Source organism: Stylophora pistillata, chromosome 1, assembly GCF_964205215.1.
Source record: "Stylophora pistillata chromosome 1, jaStyPist1.2, whole genome shotgun sequence".
NCBI lineage: Eukaryota > Metazoa > Cnidaria > Anthozoa > Scleractinia > Pocilloporidae > Stylophora > Stylophora pistillata.
In genome coordinates, this window is record NC_142519.1 from 12,919,714 (window position 1) to 12,943,647 (window position 23,934).

The following is a 23,934-nucleotide window of genomic DNA, read 5'->3' on the forward strand; positions in this document are numbered from 1 at the left end:
GTCAAGGTTTTTTTTTTTGGTCACGCAGGAATTTAGCCTTACCTTTGGATAAGAACTTAAAGGGACTTTAAACTGAACTCCGAAAAAGTGATCAAATTTAAACATAATATTCTCATTTGTTGATGAGAGAGAACTAAAAACAATGAAGAATCCTAAAACTTAGAGAGTAGCTTGGGTATTTTTATTTCTTTTATCACTTACTTTTCTAACAGAAAATAAACAATTGAGTCATGAGAAATGCTTTTAAATTTTAATGCGAGTCATAATCAGTAACACCTCACAAAAACTGAGCCTAATGTCTAATTATGTTTTCAGTTTTTTTTCCTGTCACTTTTAAAGAAAATGTGCCATTGAAAAGCTAACGTATAGCGGAAACGTGGCTTATGTTTCTGTATCAAAATAATTCGATCAGTCAACAGTTTGTATTAATGGTTAATAATTAATTATTTCAAGTCAATTCAAATATTTGCATAAATGGTCAGTTTGAGTTTTGGAAAATGGACTGTATACATATTTTTCGGGTCAATTAATTTATGTCGTCTTTTACCTAATGAAAATAAAAAAAAGAACGTTAATCAAGACGAAGGGAATATTATAAATGCCGCTTTCAACAGAAAAATGTATTAATTTCATTTTTATTCTAAATCATATATTACTATATGGACCGTACACAGTCTACAAGTCCTACAGCGGCGCATGCATTAGGTTTTATTTTTTATTATTATTATTATTAATATTATTATCATATGAGCCTATACGTTACATTTTTTTAAGTAAATCTCACAGCAGTTATTATCCTCAAATTACTTGCTCTGTCTAACTTGTGGACTAATATCGTACGCGTATTCCAATACTGTGAAATGTGCAGACCTTACGACAGCTCGACCTGTGGACTACATCGAGCAGTGTTAATTACATTATTTGGACATAAGACCACTCAGTTCAACCACAAACCCATAACAATCAAATGCTGATGCTACTTGGGGCTTTGATGGATACCACATACATGTGATCCGAAGCGCGGGGGTATAGAAAGTGTCTGTTAGACCTTCGAAGAGGGGGTAAGGCGTCAAATGTACCCCTGTAGTCCTCCTAGACGAGTGAAAATTCTAAAGAAGTGTCTGACTCTTCAGAATGTAATAATTAATAGTAATCACAAAGAATATATGAGAGACATATATTTGAACTGCGGTTATGAAACGTATATGTGCATGATCCTCGCAATAAAGCACTATTTAAGCAATGGTAAGGATCAGACCTGAAAAAATTCAGGCCTGTACGGGATTCGAACCACTCACCTCTGTGATACTAGTGCAGCACTCTACCAATTGAGCTAACAAGCTAACTGGGAGCAGGCTATCAAATTCATTCGACATAAACCCGTAAGATGATAAATCAAACACAAAGAATATATGAGAGACATGTATTTCAACTGCGGCAATGAAACGTATATGTGCATTATCCTCGCAGTAAAGCACTATTTAAGCAATAGTGACAATCAGACCTGAACAAATTCAAGCCTGTACGTTTTTCAGGTCTGATTGTCATTATTAATTGCTTAAATAGTGCTTTACTGCGAGGAATCGTGCACAAAAACGAATAATAGTAATAGTAATGAGTTACAATCATGATAACGGTTTTAACTGTATTTCAGCTCTGGCTAATGTACTGCGTTAAAAAAAAAAGAAAAAGAGAAAGATTTGGAAAGTTAATTAATGTAGCATTTGTCGTGCACATTCATCCAAATTCTAGACATAACCAGGTTGCTACATCAAATACTTTATAACAAGTGATTTAGTGTAACAGAAAGCCAGCTTGTCTTCGTGCGTTTGATAGGTCAAGAGTTACCTTTTTGTCACGTTTCTGGGTCCTTTTGTGAAGGAGTCTCATTGCTCTGCTTGTTTGAAAAATTATAGCATCAGATGGCACAGTTTAAATAGGATCTTTTGGCTTCAGTCCATAGTAAACCAAAGTTCAACAGCTCTACTGGCTCAGCGATACGCGTCAAATCCATAAACAATCAAGCAGTACAAAGAATATAGCATGACTGCAGTGCTTGGGTAGAATGTCATGACAAATCCAACGGTTCTTTTCAGAGGATGCATGGAGTAGCCCACGTAAAATAGAACTCGAGAAGTAACGAACAGGATCACTAGTAGAGGAACCCAGTGCATACTTTCCTCGGTCAGGTAAGTGGACAAAACAATGAGACCAAAAGAATGGAGTAAGAACTGCTCAACGGTGTTCTGAAGAAAATTCGAACGCATTTCTACGTACTTCTTGCCACTTTTATCGAGTGGGTCAATAGCAGACGTTGCAAATCGCACGTTTGCAACCAAACTGACTCCAGCCCAGATCGAGAGAAGAGATACCATCAGCCAGCGAAGGGTGAACACAACTCTGTCGAACAAGGTTGGGAGACGCGGTTTAGGGAACGAGATAAACACTGCCATAAAGACGAAGCAAGCCAACAGCAAAGTGCCACAGAATAGCCCGGTTAATACCATTTTTTGACCCTGCGTGTCCTTTTTTTTATGTCCTGCGTCGGTCGCCATTTTGTCGTGACGCGCGAATGACAATGTTTACAGTTTGGAGCTGTGCGTCAACAACAGTCTACTGTGTAAATTTCCTTTGTATTAGCGTTAAGATATTTGAATTTTTTTCCCGTTGCTAACCTACATGACAGATTCCACTAAATACATTTGATGCCTCCTTTTCACGGATGGCCGATCAGAACTACAACGCAATGACATCTCCACGAAATCTGTCAAAAGGAGGATGTTAAAACACCAGAAATTATGTTTTAATACGAGCTATTTTCGCACGAAATAAGGCATTGTGAACAGAAATACCTTTTCTTAAAGCTTTGCAGATAAAACATCTAGTTATATGGTTAACTCAGTAAAAGCGACCACGCCCAAAACTACTAAAATCTTCTGGATCATTTGATGAAATAAATTTAAGGCAATTACGTTCAGAGTTTAAGCGATATATTGTTATTTCTAATATGGTAATTGACTAAAAAATTGTACATTGCCTTGATTGGACGGAGATTAAGTAGGAATATAATGCAACAGGCGATATTACTTTTGTCGACAAGGATAATCCGTGACTTGTCTCACCTAGAACATGTTCTCTATCTGCGTTGTGTCATGATATCATTGAAAATATTTTGCGCTACATTGTAGCGATTTCAATATTTAGATAAGGATTTTCAACTCGATCTAAACGCAAGAGCATACTTAGGGAAAGATCTGCAAGAAACAGTTTCTTATGAATACGTTTTAAAAATTCTTTTAGCTGACTTGTGCATGGATAGAAATTACTACATAGATATATTTTACTTCGACGATTATCTTAACAAACAATTAATGGGAAGTTCTGAGAATTAGTTTTTGATGCTTCATGTTAAATTAATGATTATTTTTCTCTTCTTGCCTAAGAGCGTGTCTCTGTAATTTCCGACCACTCGAAATTGGTTCAAAAATAAATCTTGCCTTAAACTTTGCATGTAGATAAGGAAACCATTGCCCATCATCGGAACAAAAGTGGTTTCCCTCAGATTTCAAAAGTTTTTTTTTATTTTTTATTTTTATTTTTGAACAATTTTCCGCACGTAGGTCGAATCGTGAAATTGACATCATTTGTGTACACAAAATGAGCATTCTTTATTAGGATCTCATGCTGTCAAAAACGATTCAATACGAGAGATATTCTGGAATACAACAGTTTAATACATCAACTTTCCAAGTGTGATCACAAAGGTAGAGTATCTTGGTAAATGTAAACACTGTCGTCACGTCAAATAAATACTCGACTAAGCGGAAAAGTGGTACTTTTTAAACTGCGATTTCCCCGTACTGGGACAAAACTAGATAGCGGGAGTTGCACACACTCAACAACCGTACATGAGAGCACCATAATCCGTAAAATATCCATGACTATTATCGTAGGAAAAAAAATAAAGCGAAGTGGAAATGTGAGATTTTCACATACAAGCCTGAGTATCAGGTGTTTCTGGGAGCGTTTCTGGGGGAAAGGGGTAAGAGAGAAGCGAGAAAGGGAGAGAGCGAAAGGAAGAAACGCCTGATACAGATGTTTTTACTAGAGCCTTCCACCCCCACACAGCACAATTCAAATCATCCAATCAAAATCACTTCCGGTCTTTGCGTTGTCAGCTTCACGTGTCAAAAAGCGGGAATTTCGAAGCTGGTACTGACCCTGGGAAATTGTTATGTGAAATTTGCAACGAGAATTTGCGATCAAAAAGCGGTGCTTGCGTTGCCACGGTTTCTTTTTTTTGTGAAAACTCCAATAAAGAGTTTTCAAACGCGTGTAATGGAAAACCTGTCGTTTTTGCGGAATTGTTAGGTGTTTTAGGTATTGTGCCATTGCAAGATCGTCAATTAACGCTCTATTTGTAAAAAGTGCGCACAGAAGATTGTGAATTGCTACAAACTGTTGACAGAGTTACAGCAGGTGTTCACTGATAAATCCGGCGGAAAATAATCTGACAGAAATACAGAAAAAGCTTGTACCTGCACTCTTCAAACTCCTGAGAAATCAAGGAAAGAAAATTACCAGCGCGTGTCTCAACACCAGCGATCGCTGACTGGAATCACCCCCACTGCAAAGCGTCAAAAGGGCACTTAATCATCGCTTTTAGACACAACCCAAGGGTAACAATCTGAGCGAAAAACGTCTAAAAGATCCTTGTTTGAAGCGAACAAACCGGATAACAATTATTCAGCCGTCAACAACGAAATAACTAACCTTATGAATTTGCCCGTAGAAACATAAAAGCAAGTGAAAGTAAAATGTAAAATAGAAATAAAATGAAACCAAAGATAAATGAAATCAAATCAAAATTAAATACTACCCGGCCGAGCGCTGCCACTAGTTTTTTTTTGTTGTTGTTTTTTGTTTTGTTTTGTTTTTTTTTTTGCGGTCAGAAAAAAAAATGTGTTCGTGGCCGAACACTGCCACATGGCCGAGGGCTGTCAAACAAACCCAGAATTCTTTGCAGGATGCCTTTCAAGATGTTAGTATGGCGGATGCCGCGAGGAAAAAGTTAAAAGAGAAAGTGACTGCGAAAAGAGGGAAGAAGCGTGATGCAGGAGATACAACGCATAAATTAATTAAAGGAAAGGAGTTGTATAATAATAACTGTCAAATTCAATGAAGAAAAAGAGCCGTTTGCTCACGGTGGGTTTTGCAATGCATACAAAGCAACCACAAAGCACCCACAGTTCAAGGGGACTACCTGGGTCATTAAAAGATACCTTCCTGATGCTTTGAAGGGAATAAATGACATTGGGCAAACTGTCCAACAAAACGCCCAAAAGGCGGTTCAGATGCATCTTCTTGCAAGGAATTTTGCTCGCCAGTTGGAACAAAATATCATTGAAAAACGTGCTATTGATGCATCTGGAGAGGTCCTAAGGTATAGAAAGATCTACGGTGAAGAGGATAAAGGAGAATTTGTGACTGTGGAGGAGTTTATTGATGGACAGTTTACCAAGTACTTAAACAATACTGGTGATTGTTGTGTCAAGGAAACAGATGTTATGGGTCAGAAGGCTCAATGTCTAACCCATTTTTCTTATGAAAAGTCAGACAAAAAACTCATGCTGCTAGACATACAAGGACATGGGTATGAATTATTCGACCCAGAAATTGCTTCTCATGGTAGTGCATTCTGGGCTTGTTTGGCAGCCCTCGGCCATGTGGCAGCGTTCCGCCACGAACACATTTTTTTTTCCGACCACAAAAAAAAAAAAAAGACTAGTGGCAGCGCTCGGCCTGGCCCGGCCAGGCCCGGCCCGGCTTTAATTTTGATTTGATTTCATTTATCTTTGGTTTCATTTTATTTCTATTTTACATTTTACTTTCACTTGCTTTTATTTTAAAAAGAAAAAGGAGGAATAAATCAAAATTTAAAAAAAAATAACAAAAATAATTCCTATAAATTTGAATATTTTTAATGGCAGTTCTCGGCTACCTTACTGTACATCCCACACACAGTCTACAAGTCCCACAGTGGCACATGCACTAGGTTTTCTTTCTTTATTATTATTATTACCATATGAGCGTACATGCTACATTTTTAAAGTAAATCTCACAGCAGCTATTATCCTCAAATTATTTGCTCTGTCTAACTTGTGGGCTAACATCGTATGCATATTCCGCTTCTGTGAAATGTGCAGACCTTACCACAGCTCGACCTGTGGACTACAGTGAGCAGTGTTAATTACATTATTTAGACATCAGGACACTCAGTTCAACCACAAACCCATAACATTCAAATGCTGATGCTACTCAGGGCTTTGATGGATACCACATACATGTGATCGGAAGCGTGGGGGTATAGAAAGGGTCTGTTAGACCTTCGAAGAGGGGGGTAAGGAGTCAAATTTACCCCTGTAGCCCTCCTATTTAAGGGAAAATTCCAAAAAAAGTGTCTGACTCTTCAGAATGTAATAATAATAGCAATAGTAATAGTAATGAGTTACAATAATGATAACGGTTTAATTGTATTTCAGCTCTGGCTATTCTACTGCGTTAAAAAAAAAAGAAAAAGAAAAAAAGAAAGATTTGGAAAGTTGAATTAATGTAGCATTTGTCCTGCACATTCATCCAAATTCTAGATATAATATAACCAGGCTGCTACATAAAATACCTTATAACAACTGATTTAGTGTAACAGAAAGCCAGCTTGTCTTCGTACGTTGGATTAGTCAAGAGTTACCTTTTTGTCACGTTTCTGGGTCCTTTTGTGAAGGAGTCTCATTGCTCTGCTTGTTTGAAAAATTATAGCATCAGGTGGCACAGTTTAAATAGGGTCTCTTGGTTCAGCGATACGCGTCAAATCCATAAACAATCAAGCAGTACAAAGAATATAGCATGACTGCAGTGCTTGGGGTGAATGTCATGAAAAATCCAACGGCTCTTTTCAGAGGATGCATGGAGTAGCCCACGTAAAACAGAACTCGAGAAATAACGAACAGGATCACTAGTAGAGGGACCCAGTGCATACTTTCCTCGGTCAGGTAAGTGGACAAAACAATGAGACCAAAAGAATGGAGTAAGAACTGCTCAACGGTGTTCTGAAGAAAATTCGAACGCATTTCTACGTACTTCTTGCCGCTTTTATCGAGTGGGTCAATAGCAGACGTTGCAAATCGCACGTTTGCAACCAAAATGACTCCAGCCCAGATCGAGAGAAGAGATACCATCAGCCAGCGAAGGGTGAACACAACTCTGTCGAACAAGGTTGGGAGACGCGGTTTAGGGAACGAGATAAACACTGCCATAAAGACGAAGCAAACCAACAGAACAGCGCCACAAAATATCCAAGTTAATACCATTTTTTGACTCTGCGTGTACCTTTTTTTATGATCTGCATCGGTCGCCATTTTGTCGTAACGCGCGAATGACAATGAATGGTTGATTTGCGGTTTGGAGCTGTGCGTGACGTATTATCTGTCAACAGTCTACGGTGTAAATTTCCTTTCATTATAAAGAGGTCTTGAAATCATCGTCTGTTGTCTTTGTCAGGGTAGCTAAACAGAAGAATACACCACAACTTGGTTTTTCCAACATTCACCATGACGAAGGGCTAACGCTCGACTCGTCAGGTTGAGAAACTCTACGGTAATGTTAAACCTCCATCGACGCAGCACTGCTCTTTCTTTCGAAACTTCCCTCTTTTATAGGATGGATAAAGATGGCCTACATAAAAAAAAAATTAAGTCAGATCATGATCCTCCAACTTGGATTTTTATATCGCTTTTGTAGGTAAGAAGAGAAGGCGAATTTATGAGGTCGTCATGTGATTAAAATAGAAACTACTGACACCAAGAGATTGTAAACGGTTTACAATCTCCGGGTCATGCTCAGTCTCCCTCGCAGTCGTTCTCTGCAATGTCACGCAATGCTCCTGACTGCTTTTAGTTCGAGTGGGGTTTGAATTGCTAACATCAAAAGGTCGATTTTGTTTCATCAACGTGATGTTAGCTTCAATGCTGATAGTAGTCTTCATTCTGAAGTCATTTCACGTGATTCAAGCCGACGGTGTTCTAGTTGGAGCTTTCGTGATGCCCCACGGTAAGCAAAATTTAGTCACTCATTGAAGCGTGTTGCTAGTAATCAGAAACTATTTTGTATGAAAACATTTAATTGTTCTTGTGTAAAATTATGATTCGAGACTTGATATGAGGAAAGGAGAAGAAAAATGATCGGGCCATGAAACAGCAACAAGTTTCCTCTAGCTGAGGAATCAATCGAAGTCGCTTGACGGAGAATGATGAATCAAGAAACTCAAGACGTGATTATGTATCATTATGTATTATCCGCGCCGTTCTTTAAACATTTCCTAAGCTGATGACAACGAGAAGTTGTTTCGAAATCAAAAGCGTCTTCAGTTAGTAACATTTCCTTGTCTTTGGGTAGTTTGGAAAATAAGGAATGCCGGAATTCGGAACCGGAACCGGAATACTTGGACCTGGAATATTCCCGGAATTCCCGAAATGACCGAAAATAATAACTTTTAAAAAAATAGAAGTAAATTAATAAACAAATAAGAATATTGATTATTAAAAATTGATGGTAAATTCACAACTTGATTAAACAATTTAAAACGAAATTTTTCTCTGAGGGTCCCAAAAAATAAACACTTACCGGCACTGTTCACGGAAATGCATGTATTAGAATTAAATAAAGTCTGCGTCACGCCAGTAGCCCATACAGCCTAAGCGACGAAATATTTGCACTCTCCCTTCCCCCTGGATGGGATGCTAATCCATCACATGGTTTCTCCCCGTTTTAAATTCGCCTCCACCCATTTACACACCTGTAGGATGTCTAGGGCGCCATGACCATGAGGCCGCCACGTTTTACCAGCCGGAACCATTGCAGAAGATTAAACAAATGCAATATTTCCCATTAGTTTAATAGTTCAATAGTAAAAAGCTCCGAATTATTACAAATTAATACTCTACCTTAAATAATTATTAACCACACATTGGGAGCTATCAAAGCAGCTACCATTAAGACCAGCCGTCTACAGTTAAAACTGAGAGATCTTCAGTTACTCGACACCTTTTCGTGTTTATTATAAATACCTTGAATATATACCTTTGAATACAAACCTTGTTCAGAAGAATCTATCGGTGCAAGGTTTATATTAAAAGGTATATATTCAAGGTATATAGAATAAACGCGACAAGGTGTCGAGTAACTGACGATCTCTCAATTTGACTGTAGACAGCTGGTCTTAAAAAAAAAAAAGTCTTTTTATAGGATTACACAATTACTGGTGAACCAGTAGTTTCCATTGTGGTCCTTGCAAACAAATGAAACAAATGGTCTAAATTGAACATAACATCATTAAGAACATCATTAAGAACTCCAACCAGCCGGAGGCAAACCAGTTGGCTATTTACAAGCGTGGCCAAGGATCTGAACTCGGGGCTACCATGAAACAAATCCAGTGGTCAGGGTGGGACTCGAACCCGGGAGCGGCGGATTACGAGTCCAACACTCTAACCACTCAGCCACACTGCCTCCTTAATGGTAGCTGCTTTGATAGCTCCCAATGTGTGGTTAATGATTATTTAAGATAGAGTATTAATTTGTAATAGTTCGGAGCTTTTTATAATTGAAATATTAAATAAATTGGAAATATTGCATTTGTTTAATCTTCTGCAATGGTTCCGGTTGGAAAAGCGTGGCGGCTTAATGGTCATGGCGCTATGGCGCCCTAGACAACCTACAGGTGTGTAAATGGGTGGAGGCGAATTTAAAACGGGAAGTAACCATGTGATGGACTAGCATCCCATCCAGGGGGAAGGTAGAGTACAAATATTTCGTCGCTTAGGCTGTATGGGCTTCTGGCCTGACGCAGACTTTTTTTAATTCTAATACGTGCATCTCCATGAACAGTGGCGGTAAGTGTTTTTTTTTTTGGATCCTCTAAGAAAATTTCGTTTTAAATAATTTAATTAAGTTGTGAATTTAACATTAATTTTTAATCATCGATATTCTTATTTATTTATTAATTTACTTTTATCTTTTTAAAATTTTTTTTTTCGGTCATTCCGGGTATTCTTAGTATTCCGGTTCCGGTTCCGAATTCTGGCATTCCATATTTTCCAAACTACCATGTCTTTGATGTGTAAGGAGAAATAAGATGCCAGTCACTCGTAGGGTTTAATGGGTTAATAACAAAACTTGGTAAATAAGTAATCAAGGAAAAACATGCAACGAATCAAGTAGGAAAAAAGGAGGGTAGGTCATCAGGACGTGACAAAAGAAAATGATTGATTAAAACAACAGCTTGGTAAATGTATAGTAAAGGAAAAAACATGCAAAACAATAAGAAAGAATGTAGGGGTATGTAATCACGTTCCAAATTCAGAGAAGGGTTTCATTTTTTCAGAATTAAGACAGATTTTCATGGCGTTCATTCCATCCATCCATCCATCCTCCCTTCCCCTCAGTCTTCCTTCCATCCTTTCCTTGCTCTCTTCGTCTGTTTACGAATTTATTTAGTCTGTCTGTCAGTTTATTTATTTATTTATTATTTACCTCCGATTTTTGCATGTTTTTACTTTTTTCTTTTTTATTTGTTAATGATTGAATAAGGAGGGATCGCTCTGGACCCACGCTACTTCAACACAACAAACGCCACCGCTAAAGCTCAAGCTTGGTTGGTACATGACGCCTCTAAAGAAGTGGGCAAACAAATCGAGGATCTTAAGCCTGATACCATCGTTCTCAGCACCCCGCACGGAATTGCAGCCCCTGAAGATTTCATTTTCTACCTTAGCCCGAGAGGATTCGGATATTCTGACACAGATAACTGTGCGTGTCCACCGTGCTGTTATAACTTATCCGTTGTCATGGATACCAAAGGCAGTGAGACCCTCGTAAGGATGCTCAAGGAAGAAAACGAGAATGTATCGTATCTGAGCGCATTCGGACCTCCCGGAAACGAAGATGTTCCCTTCCCTTTGCGATGGGGCGAGGTAGTTCCTTTGTATTTCACGAAAGGTGTTTTAGGCCTGCCAAGTACTAAGGCGATCATTCTGTCCCAGCCGAGTCGCAGGTACACGGAAAGCGTGAAGATGATTCCTGAGCTGCGCCATCTCGGCGAAAGTTTGTTTGGAATTCTTCACTCTCAGCTCGAGAAGATCGTGGTCATCATTAGCGCTGACTTGGCGCATACTCACTTGAAATCAGGGCCGTACGGATTCTCCACCGCTGCCGAGCCATTTGACAAAGCGTGCGGAGCGTGGGTGAGCACCCAGGATTCTGAGAAGCTTGTGGCTGAAGCGGCATCCTATGTGGACAAAGCGCTCTCCTGTGGATTCACAGGACTGGTTATGCTGGACGGGATGTTAAAGGCCGGTCCCTTTGCCTGGAAATCCAGGCTTCTCGCCAACTACCACCCGAGCTACTATGGCATGATGTTGGCGTCTTTTGTGCCTCAGCAATGAGCATATTTAATGTACAGTCTTCTGTATGTAGTCCACTGCGAATAAGCGATCGTTTGTTTTGAAGGTTGGTAGGTGCGGATTCAGAGGAGACAAACACGATTGGAACAGATTATTTGGAGAATTCAATTTGCAATTGTAAGTGCTCTTTACAAGATAGCTCATCTTCTCCATGAGGAGGATAATCAGAAAAAACTACTGAAGATTTCCGTTGGTGTCCCGTTTTCTCAAACGCCATGTATCTTGAAACCCACGTTCAGAGTGGAACTTAAGGCAGCTAACTAACCGTGAATTTTGAGTCTTGATTTTACTGTGTCTACCTTGAATATCTCGAGTCAATTTCGCATCCCGATTACATGGTGCGCCGGTCAAAGTGTAATTCCACTTTAGTGTCATGGAGCTATCTTTCCTCCAAATTTCCTTAAGGACATTTCAAAGATCATCAACCACTCTTATTTTAATTGAAACAGTTGTATTTGCTCCTTTTCAACCCCGTGGCTCTTTTCCTCATAAATGCACGTATCCGAAATACCTCCCAATTGATATCTAGAAGCTCTGTTCTCCAGCTCAGAGGATACCAAACGCCCCACCCTTACCACCCCCAAAAAGCTCCTCTCGAGGACACCTAACAGTTTCCTGACATGAAGTAAGAGGTAAACCAAATTTATTGCGGAAAACAACCGACTTTATTTAATGTTACATCGTAATGTTATTGTACATACAATTTCTCACATACTTATATATTACAAACAGATTTTAATTTCAGTGTCTTTGTACACATCCGACCAAGCCCCAAAGCACCTGAGTGCAGTTTCATTGGCATGGTCACCTAACCTAACAGGTTCGTTTCCTACACCGACCACTTTCACTGCGAGATTTCTCCAGCAATTCTTTTGGCGCGAAAAAGTAGTCTTAAGAAATTGCAAACGCGGAATCATTTCAATTCTCTAAGCACGTAAACCATTTCTCGGTTTAATCGTCACAACCAGTACTGCCACTTTGGGTATAATCCAAAGAAAAGAAAATTTCCATCAGTGTATGCTGATGTTAAAATACTCTGAGGAAGGGGAAAATTCAGCCACAGTAGAGCGTTCAGATTAGTTAGCACGATTGCTTGACTAAAAGCTACTTCTGAAAAATAGTTCTAGCGCCTATTTAGTTGTCCGCGTGCTTCGACGTATCGGGCGAACACCTCCGTCACTTTGTCATGAAACAGCTCGGTTTAAAATACTACACGCACTTGACAATCAGCTAACCGTATCAATTCTCGCGTGTAAGATTACGGTGTCTTGGTTGTGGTTTTCAAGACCTTTAATGAAAACATCGCGGGGAGAGATTCATTGAATCAATGTAGCTGAATTCATTGAGTGGACTCTAAGAAAAGTGTGGTACAAAGTAATTGTCGTGTCGAAAGAAAGCTACCATACGACATATAACACCTCAAAGCGCAAAGAAAAGTACTCGCTACCGTTTTAAATACGAAAAAAAAGAAATAGTTCGCAGAGAAAGCAATTCATAACAGAACAGTAAAATATAAAAGGATAAGGCCCCTCTTTAAAACCTGTCAAAAGGAAATACCAAAACAATCATGAATCTACCTTAACACAGACCAATTATACAAAATGGAATACTCAGTTATAACAACGTCAACAAACAAAGAGAAAATAGACATCACATAAAAACTGTTCATAAATTTTGTGAAAACACAAACATATCTCGAGAAAGCCACAGTTCCCAACGCGAAGAGTTGGGAAGAAAACTCTCCCTCATGATCTTTCTAGTTCATCCTGTAATGGCAGTTATAATCACAATACACCTAGCATCTCTGTAACTAATTCGATGATAGCTGCATTTTTACGATTAATTTCAGGGGTAAGTTGTAAAGTATGTATTACGCTTTTACTCACAAGCATCGTGTTTTAAAGAAAAGTAGATGGTTTTCTTCATGCCCATTTCAGACAAATTTACAATTTAAACTAATTTACTTTTGTTTACATTTACAATACACAGACTGGCCAAAAATAACAATATCACACAAAGCCAAAGGTAACCTTCGCACTGGTTTAGTCTAGTTACGCAATGCTTTCTCTCTCTAACCAACTGCGCGACAAGACCAAACACGAGGCTGTGAAAGAGACTTGTCAAAGGATAGACGAAAGGACAGAAATGTGGTTAACTCCGGATCAAGAGGTGCTTTTTTTTTTGCCCTGCAGGGCGTGGTTTTGTCAATTAAGAGATGGGTCAATCTTTTCAACCTTGACAGTGACCAGCATCCAATTTCTCCTGACAGCAACACTGCTAAATCATTCATTGACACCACGAAGATAATTGAAAGGAATTTTTGCGTGATGAGAAAGATCAAAACTTAGGAAGGCAATACTACGAGGAAAACCACTTCAGATATAATTTCTGGAAGGTAAGTACATGTGACAGTATCGCTGAACATGAATATCAATTTACAGCAAATGAATTCTTGGTTACATACACTGTACAATAAAACTAATCATGATTTTTTTTTTTTTTCCTCTGCGCTCAGATTCGGCAAAATTGAACCATGAAACCTTCTGCCAGGACATGAGGATGGAATCAAAATAATTCTTAGACTGTTTCAGTTTTTGTGCAGTCATGTTATGTTACTCTTCAGCCAGCGGAGAACACTTATGAAGTTGATGTAGCATCATCACCTGTGACTGTTTGATAATTGTAACAGTCGATACATTATTACAATGTCAATCTTTTAAATATTAATAGCTAATAATTAAAAACTCTAATAGGGAGAATAAATTACTCTGTGTTGAAATATTCTTCCACTGACATAAATAGCACTGTGCGTGAACCACAGACGCCAGCCTCAGAGCAGTGGATATCATGTTTTCCCTTCATCTTCACTGCTCTTTTTATCAGATGAATCATAACCATCTTGATTAAGATTGAGGTCATCAAAGTTCTGAAATACAAAACAAAAAGAAAGACATAACCTTGGAGTTTGTTTTATGTCTTTACTCTTACAGTCCCTTCTTTTCCACAGAACTTTCCTTAAAGTTAAACAAAGCATGCATACCACACAAACCTTGTTAAAATTGTATTGAACAAACAAATAATACTCTTTTATATACATCCCAAGTTCTTTCACAAAAATAGTACTAATGAACTGATTCAATTTTTAAAATGCTGTACCTCAAGTTCGCGTAGAACCTCATCCATAAAATCTGTGGAGTTTTCTTTATATTTCACAGCCAGCTTTATTGCTTCTCGAAAGGCCTTAATATTGAACAGAACCAATGAATTTATTGAATTAAATATATTTTTTTAATTCTTCAGAAGTCTCATGCTCAAACAAAAACAAAATGTCTCTGATAATCTGAGACACATCTAGCCTCTCCTCACGTTTAATACACTTCACCAGCAAACATGTGAAGTTGTTTCAATTTATAAGTGCTTGTAGGCCTCAGAGATCACATAAATCTTCAGCAGCTACCGTATTTACTCTTGTATAAGTCGACTCCCACCCCCCCTTATTTTCAAGGTCAAAAATCAGATTTTTCATCATTTCTAGTTAAAGAAGTAAAATTCAAACCAATAGTAATCTCCCAAAAAGTTAATCTCTTATTTATAAGAATGTATTAGAACATTCTAGAACTATCTAGCTAAATTTTGAGGCCTTGAGCTTTTTTTTTTTAATTCAGACAGGGAGAACATTCTCCTGTTACTTTCCTCCACTACATTTTCTCAGTGAACACCCTGCAACAGATGTCTCTCTCCCATCACCATTATAGTTGCAAGTCTTTATAATCCACAAAAAAAAGATTTGGATGCTTACCTTGACCACATTTGTTCCATCGGAAGCAGACACAAAATAGAACGGAAGACCATGCTTTTTGGGAAAATTGAAACTTTTCTGTGTTATAGTGTAGTCAACTTAAGATAAAAAAGCAGTTAAGGAAAATCAAGATCACATTTAACCATATGGCAAACTGAATTCCAAAAAATTGCAATATATTCATTTGACATGCTAAGCTTTTTCTTTGCATGCCTGCTTACATTAATGCATTAACCTGATAAAAAGGCTGACTAAAGCTAATACTTTGTGGCATTCTTCCTCTAAGCATTAATTAATAAAAAATATTTCAAACAAGTCTGTATTTGAGACCAGTATTGAGCAGCAAAGTTATTGTGAAATCCAAAAGTTATCCTTCATTCATCAGAATTACAAACACTTCCTGTAGTTTTTCCTGCATTACTCAATCAAAATGTACATTTACTTCCACAGAAAAATACAATAAAAGTCTTTCTTTAAAGGTTGCTTTTAAAATTGTTGCAGGATGAAGCTCTTAATAACTTCAATGTCTTAAGAACAAGAACTTAATACTTATCTTACAGAAAGAAAACAAAAAGGATACCATCAATTTTGTTTGCTATAACTATACAGGGAATGTTCTCTCTGTATTCTCTAAGTTCTTTGTACCATTTAGCAAGATTTTTGTATGTTACTTTCCTTGTAATGTCAAATACCTGTCAAAATAGAGAAAAATGTCTAGAATGAAGTTTCAACAAGAGAAATTTGAACCAATACACTGTGCACATGTCTCGAATCAACATCAGTTATGATATAAGGTAACCACTCTTGAATAAATTACAAATTTAGGTCTCTCACTAGCTGGTTACTTATTGGGACCTCCATATGGGCCTATTGGAGAAAGGGGTAGGGTTCTGAAAAAAAATGATCTTTCCTGACAGAACTTACAAGTAGACAAAAAAAAATATATCTTTCCTGACAGATTACTTACAAGTAGACAAAAAAAAATTATCTTTCCCGACAGAACTTACAAGTGGACAAAAAAAAATTATCTTTCCTGACAGATTACTTACAAGTAGACAAAAAAAAATTATCTTTCGTGACAGAACTTACGAGTAGACAAGAATGTGCTTGATGATAATATGATGGGTGCATACTGCTGAATCTCTCTTGGCCTGCTGTATCCCAGAAATCTGAAAAACAAATACATCCGAGTCATTACACAGTATGATCCACAAACAAGTGAAGTGCTATTCAAGACTGTAAAACCACAGTCAAATGGTTTTCACATAATTTTCAAACCTCACTGCGCAGTATTTAAATAAAAGCGAAATAAGAAAAGGAAAAGAAGAGAATGTCAACTATGCCCCAACTTTTAGGTAGCAAGCCAACACATTTCCTTGACTGCTATAAGTAATCTTTAAACCATTTAAAACAAAATGAAAGAAAAGACAGCTGCTCTGATAAGCATTGCAGCAGTTACACTAAATCACAATAGCAGTCAAAACCCCCACTATCTTGCATATTGCACCATCTAAATAGTTGGGTTACCCATTAAAGGTGAACTTTTTATCTAAAGTAAAGTAAAGTCTTAAGCACTCTAAACAACAAACGTGTTTAGTTACAATGATAAGGTTGAGATCGGACGTCAGCATTATCAGGCGCCTCTGGCAGCCGCTTCAGTCCATGTAATGATCTCACCTCCCCACCAATCCCACCCCAGGGGAGGACATCCACCACACAGTAATCTCGTGCATGGGAAATTAATGTCTCCTACCTCTAACCCTGCAGGAGACGGGGCCTACGGTTTATTCGTCCTTCTCCGAGAAGACTAGAATATCTATCCATTTCTTGATATTAAAGAAAGGTAGTAAATTCTCCTCAGTTATTTTAAGACCATGAGTATTGGTCCAGTTAGTCCTTAACCATAACTTAAAACAACCCACAGAAAAATAATTGAAATGGTCATCATTTTAGATAAATGGGATTTTTTTCCATTCACCCAGTGTTGCAAATGTGCAACATAAATGCAATCTTGATCCACAAAGAATCAGACTTTCAAATAGAGTGTACACAATGTTATACAAAATTTTTGGCTTGCATCGTACAGCCAAAAAAGGTTTTTCTTAGAGACAAATCAATCAATTTGCCTGGTGTAGATTTAGTATCTATATGTACTACAGTGTATTTGTCAGTTTTACTGCAAATCTGCAAGAATTTAAGAGGCTGTGCATGGAATTCCAAATAACTTAACAACAAAATTTCAGTGTTAAATATTTTGCAGATTATACCTTTATCAGGATTTATGAGATCTCATTTTGGCCATGTAAATGTAAAATCATATCACATTGTATCAGAATGACAACAATAGAAGTCTTAATTTACATAAATGTATTGCCACAAAACTTTAAGTTTAGTGTAAAGTGATAACAACTAAATGGTAATAACTGCCAGGTGCTACTCTCTAACTGATATGATATGATTTGATATGATTTTTATTTAACTCAGCTTGGTTTTTCAGGATATGTAGGTTAAATTTACATAGCAACTAAACACAGTACAGCAAAGGAATAAGGAAAAAAATTAGCAATAAAATAGGTGATGAGTTAGGATCATCTAAATAGCAAAGGCTAATCTAGTGGATGATCCCTATTATAAAATACAGTTAAGGGCAGTATTAAGAATATATATTTTTTTTTATAAAAAGTATTACTTCATGCACTAAGGTAGATAAAAAAGAATAACAATTAAGTATAGAGTTCTTCAGGGTTTTTACAAAATATTCTAAGAGAATTTGAATTAGTTATACTTGTAGGTAAGGAATTCCAAAGGCGAGAATTGAGGGCCATATTGAGGTTATATTGAGTAGTATTAACTGCCACTCTGAAATAGAATTGGGTTATCTGTCTGTGCTACTTTTTATTAAGAAATTACAAAAGTCACTCTGAAGTGTTATTAGGTTATCTGGTTAAAAATCTAGTGATGTTATGGTTGAAAGCTTAATGTAGCAAAAGGTAAATAAAGAATCTACAATATGCATATGAAATTGTTTGAATGAATAAACCTTGATGATGAAAGATAAGATTTACAAGACAAGTAAGAAAACAGTTTGAGTAGAGTAGACATCTTTTAGTTATACAGGATAGCTCCTTCAGTGTAGTAAACATTGGTATCAACGGGGGTCCTGTTACCCACCCATCCCACCCAGGGGAGGACATCCATCACACAGTAATCTCGTGCATGGGAAATTAATGTCTCCGGCCCCTAACCCTGCAGGAGACGTGACCTCCATTTATTCGTCCCTATCCGAGAAGACTAGAATATCTAACCATTTCTTGATGTTATAGAAAGGTAGCATATTCTTCTCAATTATTTTAAGACCCTGAGTGTTGGTCTGGCCAGGGCTCGAACCCTCGACCTCCCGCACAACAGTCCAGTGCTCTATCCATTGAGCTAACCGGGAGGAGGTACATTTGGTCAATTTCAAGTTTTGATACTTACATTCATTGATTCTCATAAAAATCAATATGCCAAAAAGTTCCACTTTGTTCTGAATAACAGATATGGGCACTAACCAAGCCAGATAGACAAAATTTTGGCTTTAAGCAACTCCTGTAACTTGACATAGAGCTTGAAACCAAAATTTCTCAAATAAGAGCTCACAAGGACCTGGGGATTCTCCCATGAGAAAAGCTTTTATAAAAACTTTTCTCACCTAATCTTAGCCTCTACAGTCTTGGATGATTTTAAATATGTAACCTGTTCCTTAGTTGATTTGTATCAAATCAGTCTACTGCATGGGTAACACTAACTCTAACCATTCACTTCTGTGGTGTTCTCACATAGGTAAAATAAATCATTAACAAACTACATGAAATAAATTGATGATATAAAATAAATGTAATCAACTATTGGGAAATGTAAAATTTAATTTAAGTCAAATGTCCAAATTTAGGGACAAACACATATATTGTGGAAGGCAATCAACAAAGGTCAATTCCACGTTGCGGACGTGACATTTAGAGGCAAAATTTGGGTATTAAATGTCTCCTAAAGCCAGATCCACTCTATTTGAATTGAAATTAGTCATGTCATAAAATTACCCGTGAAGTACCTTTTATTTTGCCAGAAAACATTTTGACTATCTTGTAGAGATCCAGAGAAAATAATTTTTCAAAGTGTGTTGCGGATGTGACTCCTAAAACAACCATTAATTTGAATTGCTTTTGGTTACTTCAAATTTCCTGTGAATTGAAAACCTTTTAAAAAAACTGCATATACTAACTAAATGCAATAGTAACTGTGCTTCATAAATCTGAAAAGATATTATAGAAATTACTTGTTACCATGAATTTATTAACAAAAATGTTGTGTTGCGGACGTGACCAAAATTTGTTGCAGACGTGACATTTTGGGGATGTTCAGGAAAGAGCTTTTCATTCACCCCTAATAACGTTCAGAGTAATATGCCACTGAAGTAAAAATGCTATTTTTATTGCTTTTATCTGTAAATTGGGAAATAAATAACAAACAGTATATATAAAGAATAAAGATGTTGTGTTGTGGACATGACCAAAATTTGTTGTGGAGGTGACATTTTGGGGATGTTCAAGAAAGAGCTTTTCATTCACCACTAATAACATTCAGAGTAATGCCACTGAAGTAAAAATGCTGTTTTTATTGCTTTTATCTGTAAATTGGGAAATAAATAACAAATAAAATATAAAAACTTTGATGATCTAGGTCATTTTGTAGGTCAAAGGGCATTTATGTATTTTTGGAAAATTGTAAAAAAGTGATAGCTTCACATATATCATAATATGTCTATAATTATCATTTGCTGTCATTAAATATCAACATATCTTCTCATGTTTGAAAATTTTATGAGGTTTTCTGGGTTTTTACAAATGTGTCATGTCCGCAACGGTCACGTCCGCAACCCAATATCTCTTAAATAGTTGACAAATTTGAGCAAGCTGGGGTGTCAAAAATTATCATAATACTTAACAATAAGAGCAACGTATATGTGCACGATCCTTCGCAGTAAAGCACTATTTGAGCAATAGTGAAAATCAGACCTGAAAAAAATTTCAGGCCTGTACGGGATTCGAACCACTGACCTCTGCGATACCAGTGCAGCGCTCTACCAATTGAGCTAACAAGCCAACTGGGAGCAGGCCATCAAATTAATTCGACATAAACCCGTAGATGATAAATCAAACAACAACAAACATATGAAACATATGTATGAACTCTTCATATGTATGAAGAGCAACATAAATAAGACCTGAAACAGTTGAGAACCTACATAGAAATTAAATAAATGTTGCTCTGAATCATACCCTGAAGGTCACGTCCACAACACTTTTTATGTCTTTGTACGTCTGAGACATTAAATGTTTGAGAATTTTTTCTTTTTGCATTGAAAGGCTCATCCTGGTGGGTAGTTAAGATCTCAAAATCTGATTCATGGCGATCAATTTCTTTGAGATATAGCAATTTAGATATTGGTATGTAAAATGGCTTATTCGGTTAATAAAATCCCTCAAAAACAATGGCATCACACAACCTGGGCGTGTCCACTACTGCCAATCTAGATTTGGATTCTTATAGAACTATGTATAAGCTTTCATTAAAAGTAAGTTTGGCTCTCATATTTTGAATTTGAAAATCTGTCAAATTGTCATGTCTCATGTGGAATAGCCCCAAAGTATACATGGAAGGACAAACTGGAAGTTAAATTGAACTTACCAACTCGAACATCAATTCCATCAACCCTTGTCTTGTACTGAAAGAGTGTAAGGGCATACGTAGAGAGCTGCTGGGGTTTACTGCTATAATTAAGGACACTATTTTCATCAACTGACAGACAATACACCAGTAAATTATCATGTGTATTAAATAAAAAATTACAGCGCTGACTAAGGAAATTTGGAGGTCACATGCATTTTGCTTTGCAGACACTGATACTTCAATTATAAACATTTCCAGTTAATGAAACTTGACTAGCAAACATTACCCAATTGTAAAAGTACTTCACATGTAAGTAAGAGCTTCTATTATTGGAAGCAAAACAATCAAAAGCACCCATATTCAATTTGGGAAATACCTGATCAGAAAAAGCTCACTTATGTAATGAATGTCACTAAGCAACAGAACGTCAAATTGAACATTCAGGTAAACTGTACCATGAAATTTCATAATGATTCAACGGTGTACAAAGAAGGTAAGTCCTAGGTTCATATATACCGTACTGTACATTTGTTCTTGTATTAAGAACTTTTCCTTGTATTCAGCAATAATACTAAGTAAGCTTCGCATACAAATATAACAAATTTTCAAGTGCAAGGCAATATATCTATCTGGTTATTAAGTGATGATGAAAGCCATTTGAGAATAACAAGATTGCTGAAGGCCTAAAACAGTTCTCCGGAGAAAATCTCGCTACATATTTATCGCGAGAGGTGGGGTCAAAACTGAAAAGAGAAAATAGCATTGCTTTAACAAATAGGGTTACAAAATCTCAATTTAAAAATATTGCCGGATAACCACTGTTACTTGATAACTGAAAAAAATTTGGCGAGCAACCAGCTTCCGTATAAATAATCTAAAACTGAGAACACATTGCTCTCAACATCTTCGACCAAATCAAAAAAAATTTTCAGAGTTGCTAGGGTATGGTGACAATTTTGACACCTAGGTAACAAAATGCATTAAGGATACTATCCATCCATCAGAAATCTCTCCACCAATCTGAAAAGGAAATAATGTCACAAAAATTAGCCGGTTTGTCGGACGCTACCGTTTCCTGCAACGCAGCAAGATCAAGTGAACGAGACGAAAGATACCACACAGCCTGCCTTACTTTGACTTCCCTACAGCACTGTCTCCTAAACAAATAACTTTGACGGTACCATCGCTACTCCTCATATCGCTCGTTTCGTTTTCATGATTCACAACTACATCATTAGCCGCCATTTTCATTCCAAGCTTCGCAATACCCGTCATGCCTCGCGATTATGCAATCCTTCCCTGCCTCACTTTCGTAGTGTGTTGCTTAGCAACTAATTGAACAGCTGGCCGAACCTCGATTTTTCAAAGGAGAAATAATTGAAAATTATAAACAGATCAAATTTAATCAGTGCGGAAACAAAATAAACTGGCACCTTATTAGAAAAAGTTAAAACATTAAAAAAAAAAAAACTTATGAGGCTGTCTCTAAATTTATAAAAATTCTTCAGTTGGAACTACATCAAAATGACATCAAATGAAATACTACATCAAATGAAAAATCCACTTATATAGAACACTCCTTAAAAATAAGAATAACGTTCATTTAAGCTCCTTAATTAGATTTTCTACCTCAGCTGCATTGGTTTACAAAATAAAGGGATGACAGCTGAAATTAAGAATTCAATATTTGATTGAGTCTTTGTAAAAATGGAAGATTTGGTAGAATAAATCTTGATCTCCCTGTAAAATAAATATTAGGCAAGAGATGATAATCTCCCGTCATGGGCTGGGAAATGGTGACAGTTGAAATATATCTTTTTAATCACAGAACTTGCCGAAAAAGAGATTATCATTTCTTCTGTCGGTACTTATTTCGGAAACCAACATACCCAAATGAAAATAAAATGGGTTCATTTCCGATTTTCTATGTTTGTTGATGGTTTATATTTTGGCTCATTCGATGCTGTTGTAAAATTAGTCAAACAAGAAATTTCAAACACTCGTTTCGCAATTTTGCAAACTGCTTGGAGTCTGTTTGCTCGTAGTCTACTTTCATATATGCATTAAAACTTTGATTTTTTTTTACCGCTCGCTGTAGTCGCGCGCTGAAAACAAAACAGAAAGACATCGGGCTGGCAACGACTATGCATTGTCTCATGATTCTTTTTATCCCCTTTTTGATTATTTTGAAGGAGTTCGGCTCTTAATTCATGCTCTGAGTATATCTCAAGGTTTATATGTACTATCAGCAACAACAATAAAATCGTAAGAGATGAATACTCTCAAATATCATTTCTCGCCTGCAGACGATAGAAAGGCCAGAAGCTAAGAAAGAAGCAGATGGTTGAATCAACTTTTTCAGGGGCAGACTGACCTAAAACGAAAACAAGCAAAGCCCCAAAAAGTGTGACCTTTGATCTTACATTGTACTATCCAAATTTGCAATGCAAAAACATTTCTTTTTCGGTTTACGGTAGTTAGGCCGTTAACAAGAAGCCAGAGACCTGGCAAATCTGAAAAAATACGGAAGAAATTACGAAAAATTGGGAGCTATCCTACGAATAATAATAAAAAAAAAGAATTCAGTTTAAATCAAACCATAGTCTGATCTGATGTGCTGCGAAATTATTGGTGGCAACCCTCAAATTCGTTCCCGCACTGAGCTCAATACGTTTTTTTTTTTTCTTTTAATCATTTAGCGAAAGGGAATCGAATGCATGTTTAACAGAAAATGGGGTTTTCTTTGCTCAATTTTTACTTTTTCTTCACAAAATAAGAATCATGAAAACGATTACGAGCGCAAGGGAGCTGGGACTAAGTAGCCTCAATTACCGTACAAGCACGGCTGGACCCGGCTGAACTAGGCTCAGAGGCTCTGAACAAAGCCGCGAACAGGAGACCAGTCCCTAA

At 37.1% G+C, this 23,934-nt stretch overlaps 4 protein-coding genes across 4 annotated transcripts; 1 reads left to right on the forward strand and 3 right to left on the reverse strand.

Moving 5' to 3' along the window:
- Positions 1-159: 159 nt before the first annotated feature.
- Positions 160-3,573, reverse strand: LOC148741281 (transmembrane protein 79-like). Its single transcript, XM_088737960.1, has one exon. The coding sequence runs from the start codon at positions 2,553-2,555 to the stop codon at positions 1,992-1,994; it is 564 nt and encodes a 187-aa protein (XP_088594086.1). The 5' UTR covers positions 2,556-3,573; the 3' UTR covers positions 160-1,991.
- Positions 3,574-6,052: 2,479 nt separating this feature from the next.
- LOC111323836 (transmembrane protein 79-like) lies at positions 6,053-7,803 on the reverse strand. Its single transcript, XM_088737953.1, has one exon. It carries the CDS (start codon positions 7,413-7,415, stop codon positions 6,852-6,854), a length of 564 nt encoding a protein of 187 aa, XP_088594079.1. The 5' UTR covers positions 7,416-7,803; the 3' UTR covers positions 6,053-6,851.
- Positions 7,804-7,873: 70 nt separating this feature from the next.
- On the forward strand, positions 7,874-11,962 carry LOC111323834 (uncharacterized). The gene is made up of 2 exons (XM_022927273.2): positions 7,874-8,106; positions 10,645-11,962. Exons 1-2 carry the CDS (start codon positions 8,010-8,012, stop codon positions 11,496-11,498), a joined length of 951 nt encoding a protein of 316 aa, XP_022783008.2. The 5' UTR covers positions 7,874-8,009; the 3' UTR covers positions 11,499-11,962.
- A 196-nt stretch (positions 11,963-12,158) lies between these two features.
- On the reverse strand, positions 12,159-22,333 carry LOC111323835 (rab-like protein 2A). The gene is made up of 8 exons (XM_022927274.2): positions 22,157-22,333; positions 22,015-22,044; positions 21,043-21,122; positions 16,405-16,484; positions 15,896-16,007; positions 15,316-15,413; positions 14,673-14,756; positions 12,159-14,442 (listed from the first exon to the last, which is right to left on the reverse strand). The coding sequence occupies exons 1-8, from the start codon at positions 22,297-22,299 to the stop codon at positions 14,362-14,364; spliced, it is 708 nt and encodes a 235-aa protein (XP_022783009.2). The 5' UTR covers positions 22,300-22,333; the 3' UTR covers positions 12,159-14,361.
- Between the last annotated feature and the right edge of the window lie 1,601 nt (positions 22,334-23,934).

What these genes read in the sequence shown, in the direction of transcription:
- LOC148741281 (XM_088737960.1), bottom strand. Translation starts at nt 2,555, where the DNA reads ATGGCGACCGACGCAGGACATAAAAAAAAGGACACGCAGGGTCAAAAA.
- LOC111323836 (XM_088737953.1), bottom strand. Translation starts at nt 7,415, where the DNA reads ATGGCGACCGATGCAGATCATAAAAAAAGGTACACGCAGAGTCAAAAA.
- LOC111323834 (XM_022927273.2), top strand. Translation starts at nt 8,010, where the DNA reads ATGTTAGCTTCAATGCTGATAGTAGTCTTCATTCTGAAGTCATTTCAC. An exon ending in AGCTTTCGTGATGCCCCACG is followed by an intron (nt 8,107 to 10,644) that starts GTAAGCAAAATT and finishes TGATTGAATAAG; the next exon opens with GAGGGATCGCTCTGGACCCA.
- LOC111323835 (XM_022927274.2), bottom strand. Translation starts at nt 22,299, where the DNA reads ATGACGGGTATTGCGAAGCTTGGAATGAAAATGGCGGCTAATGATGTA. An exon ending in AAGCACATTCTTGTCTACTC is followed by an intron (nt 16,008 to 16,404) that starts GTAAGTTCTGTC and finishes CTATTTTGACAG; the next exon opens with GTATTTGACATTACAAGGAA. An exon ending in TATAGCAAACAAAATTGATG is followed by an intron (nt 15,414 to 15,895) that starts GTATCCTTTTTG and finishes TTTTATCTTAAG; the next exon opens with TTGACTACACTATAACACAG.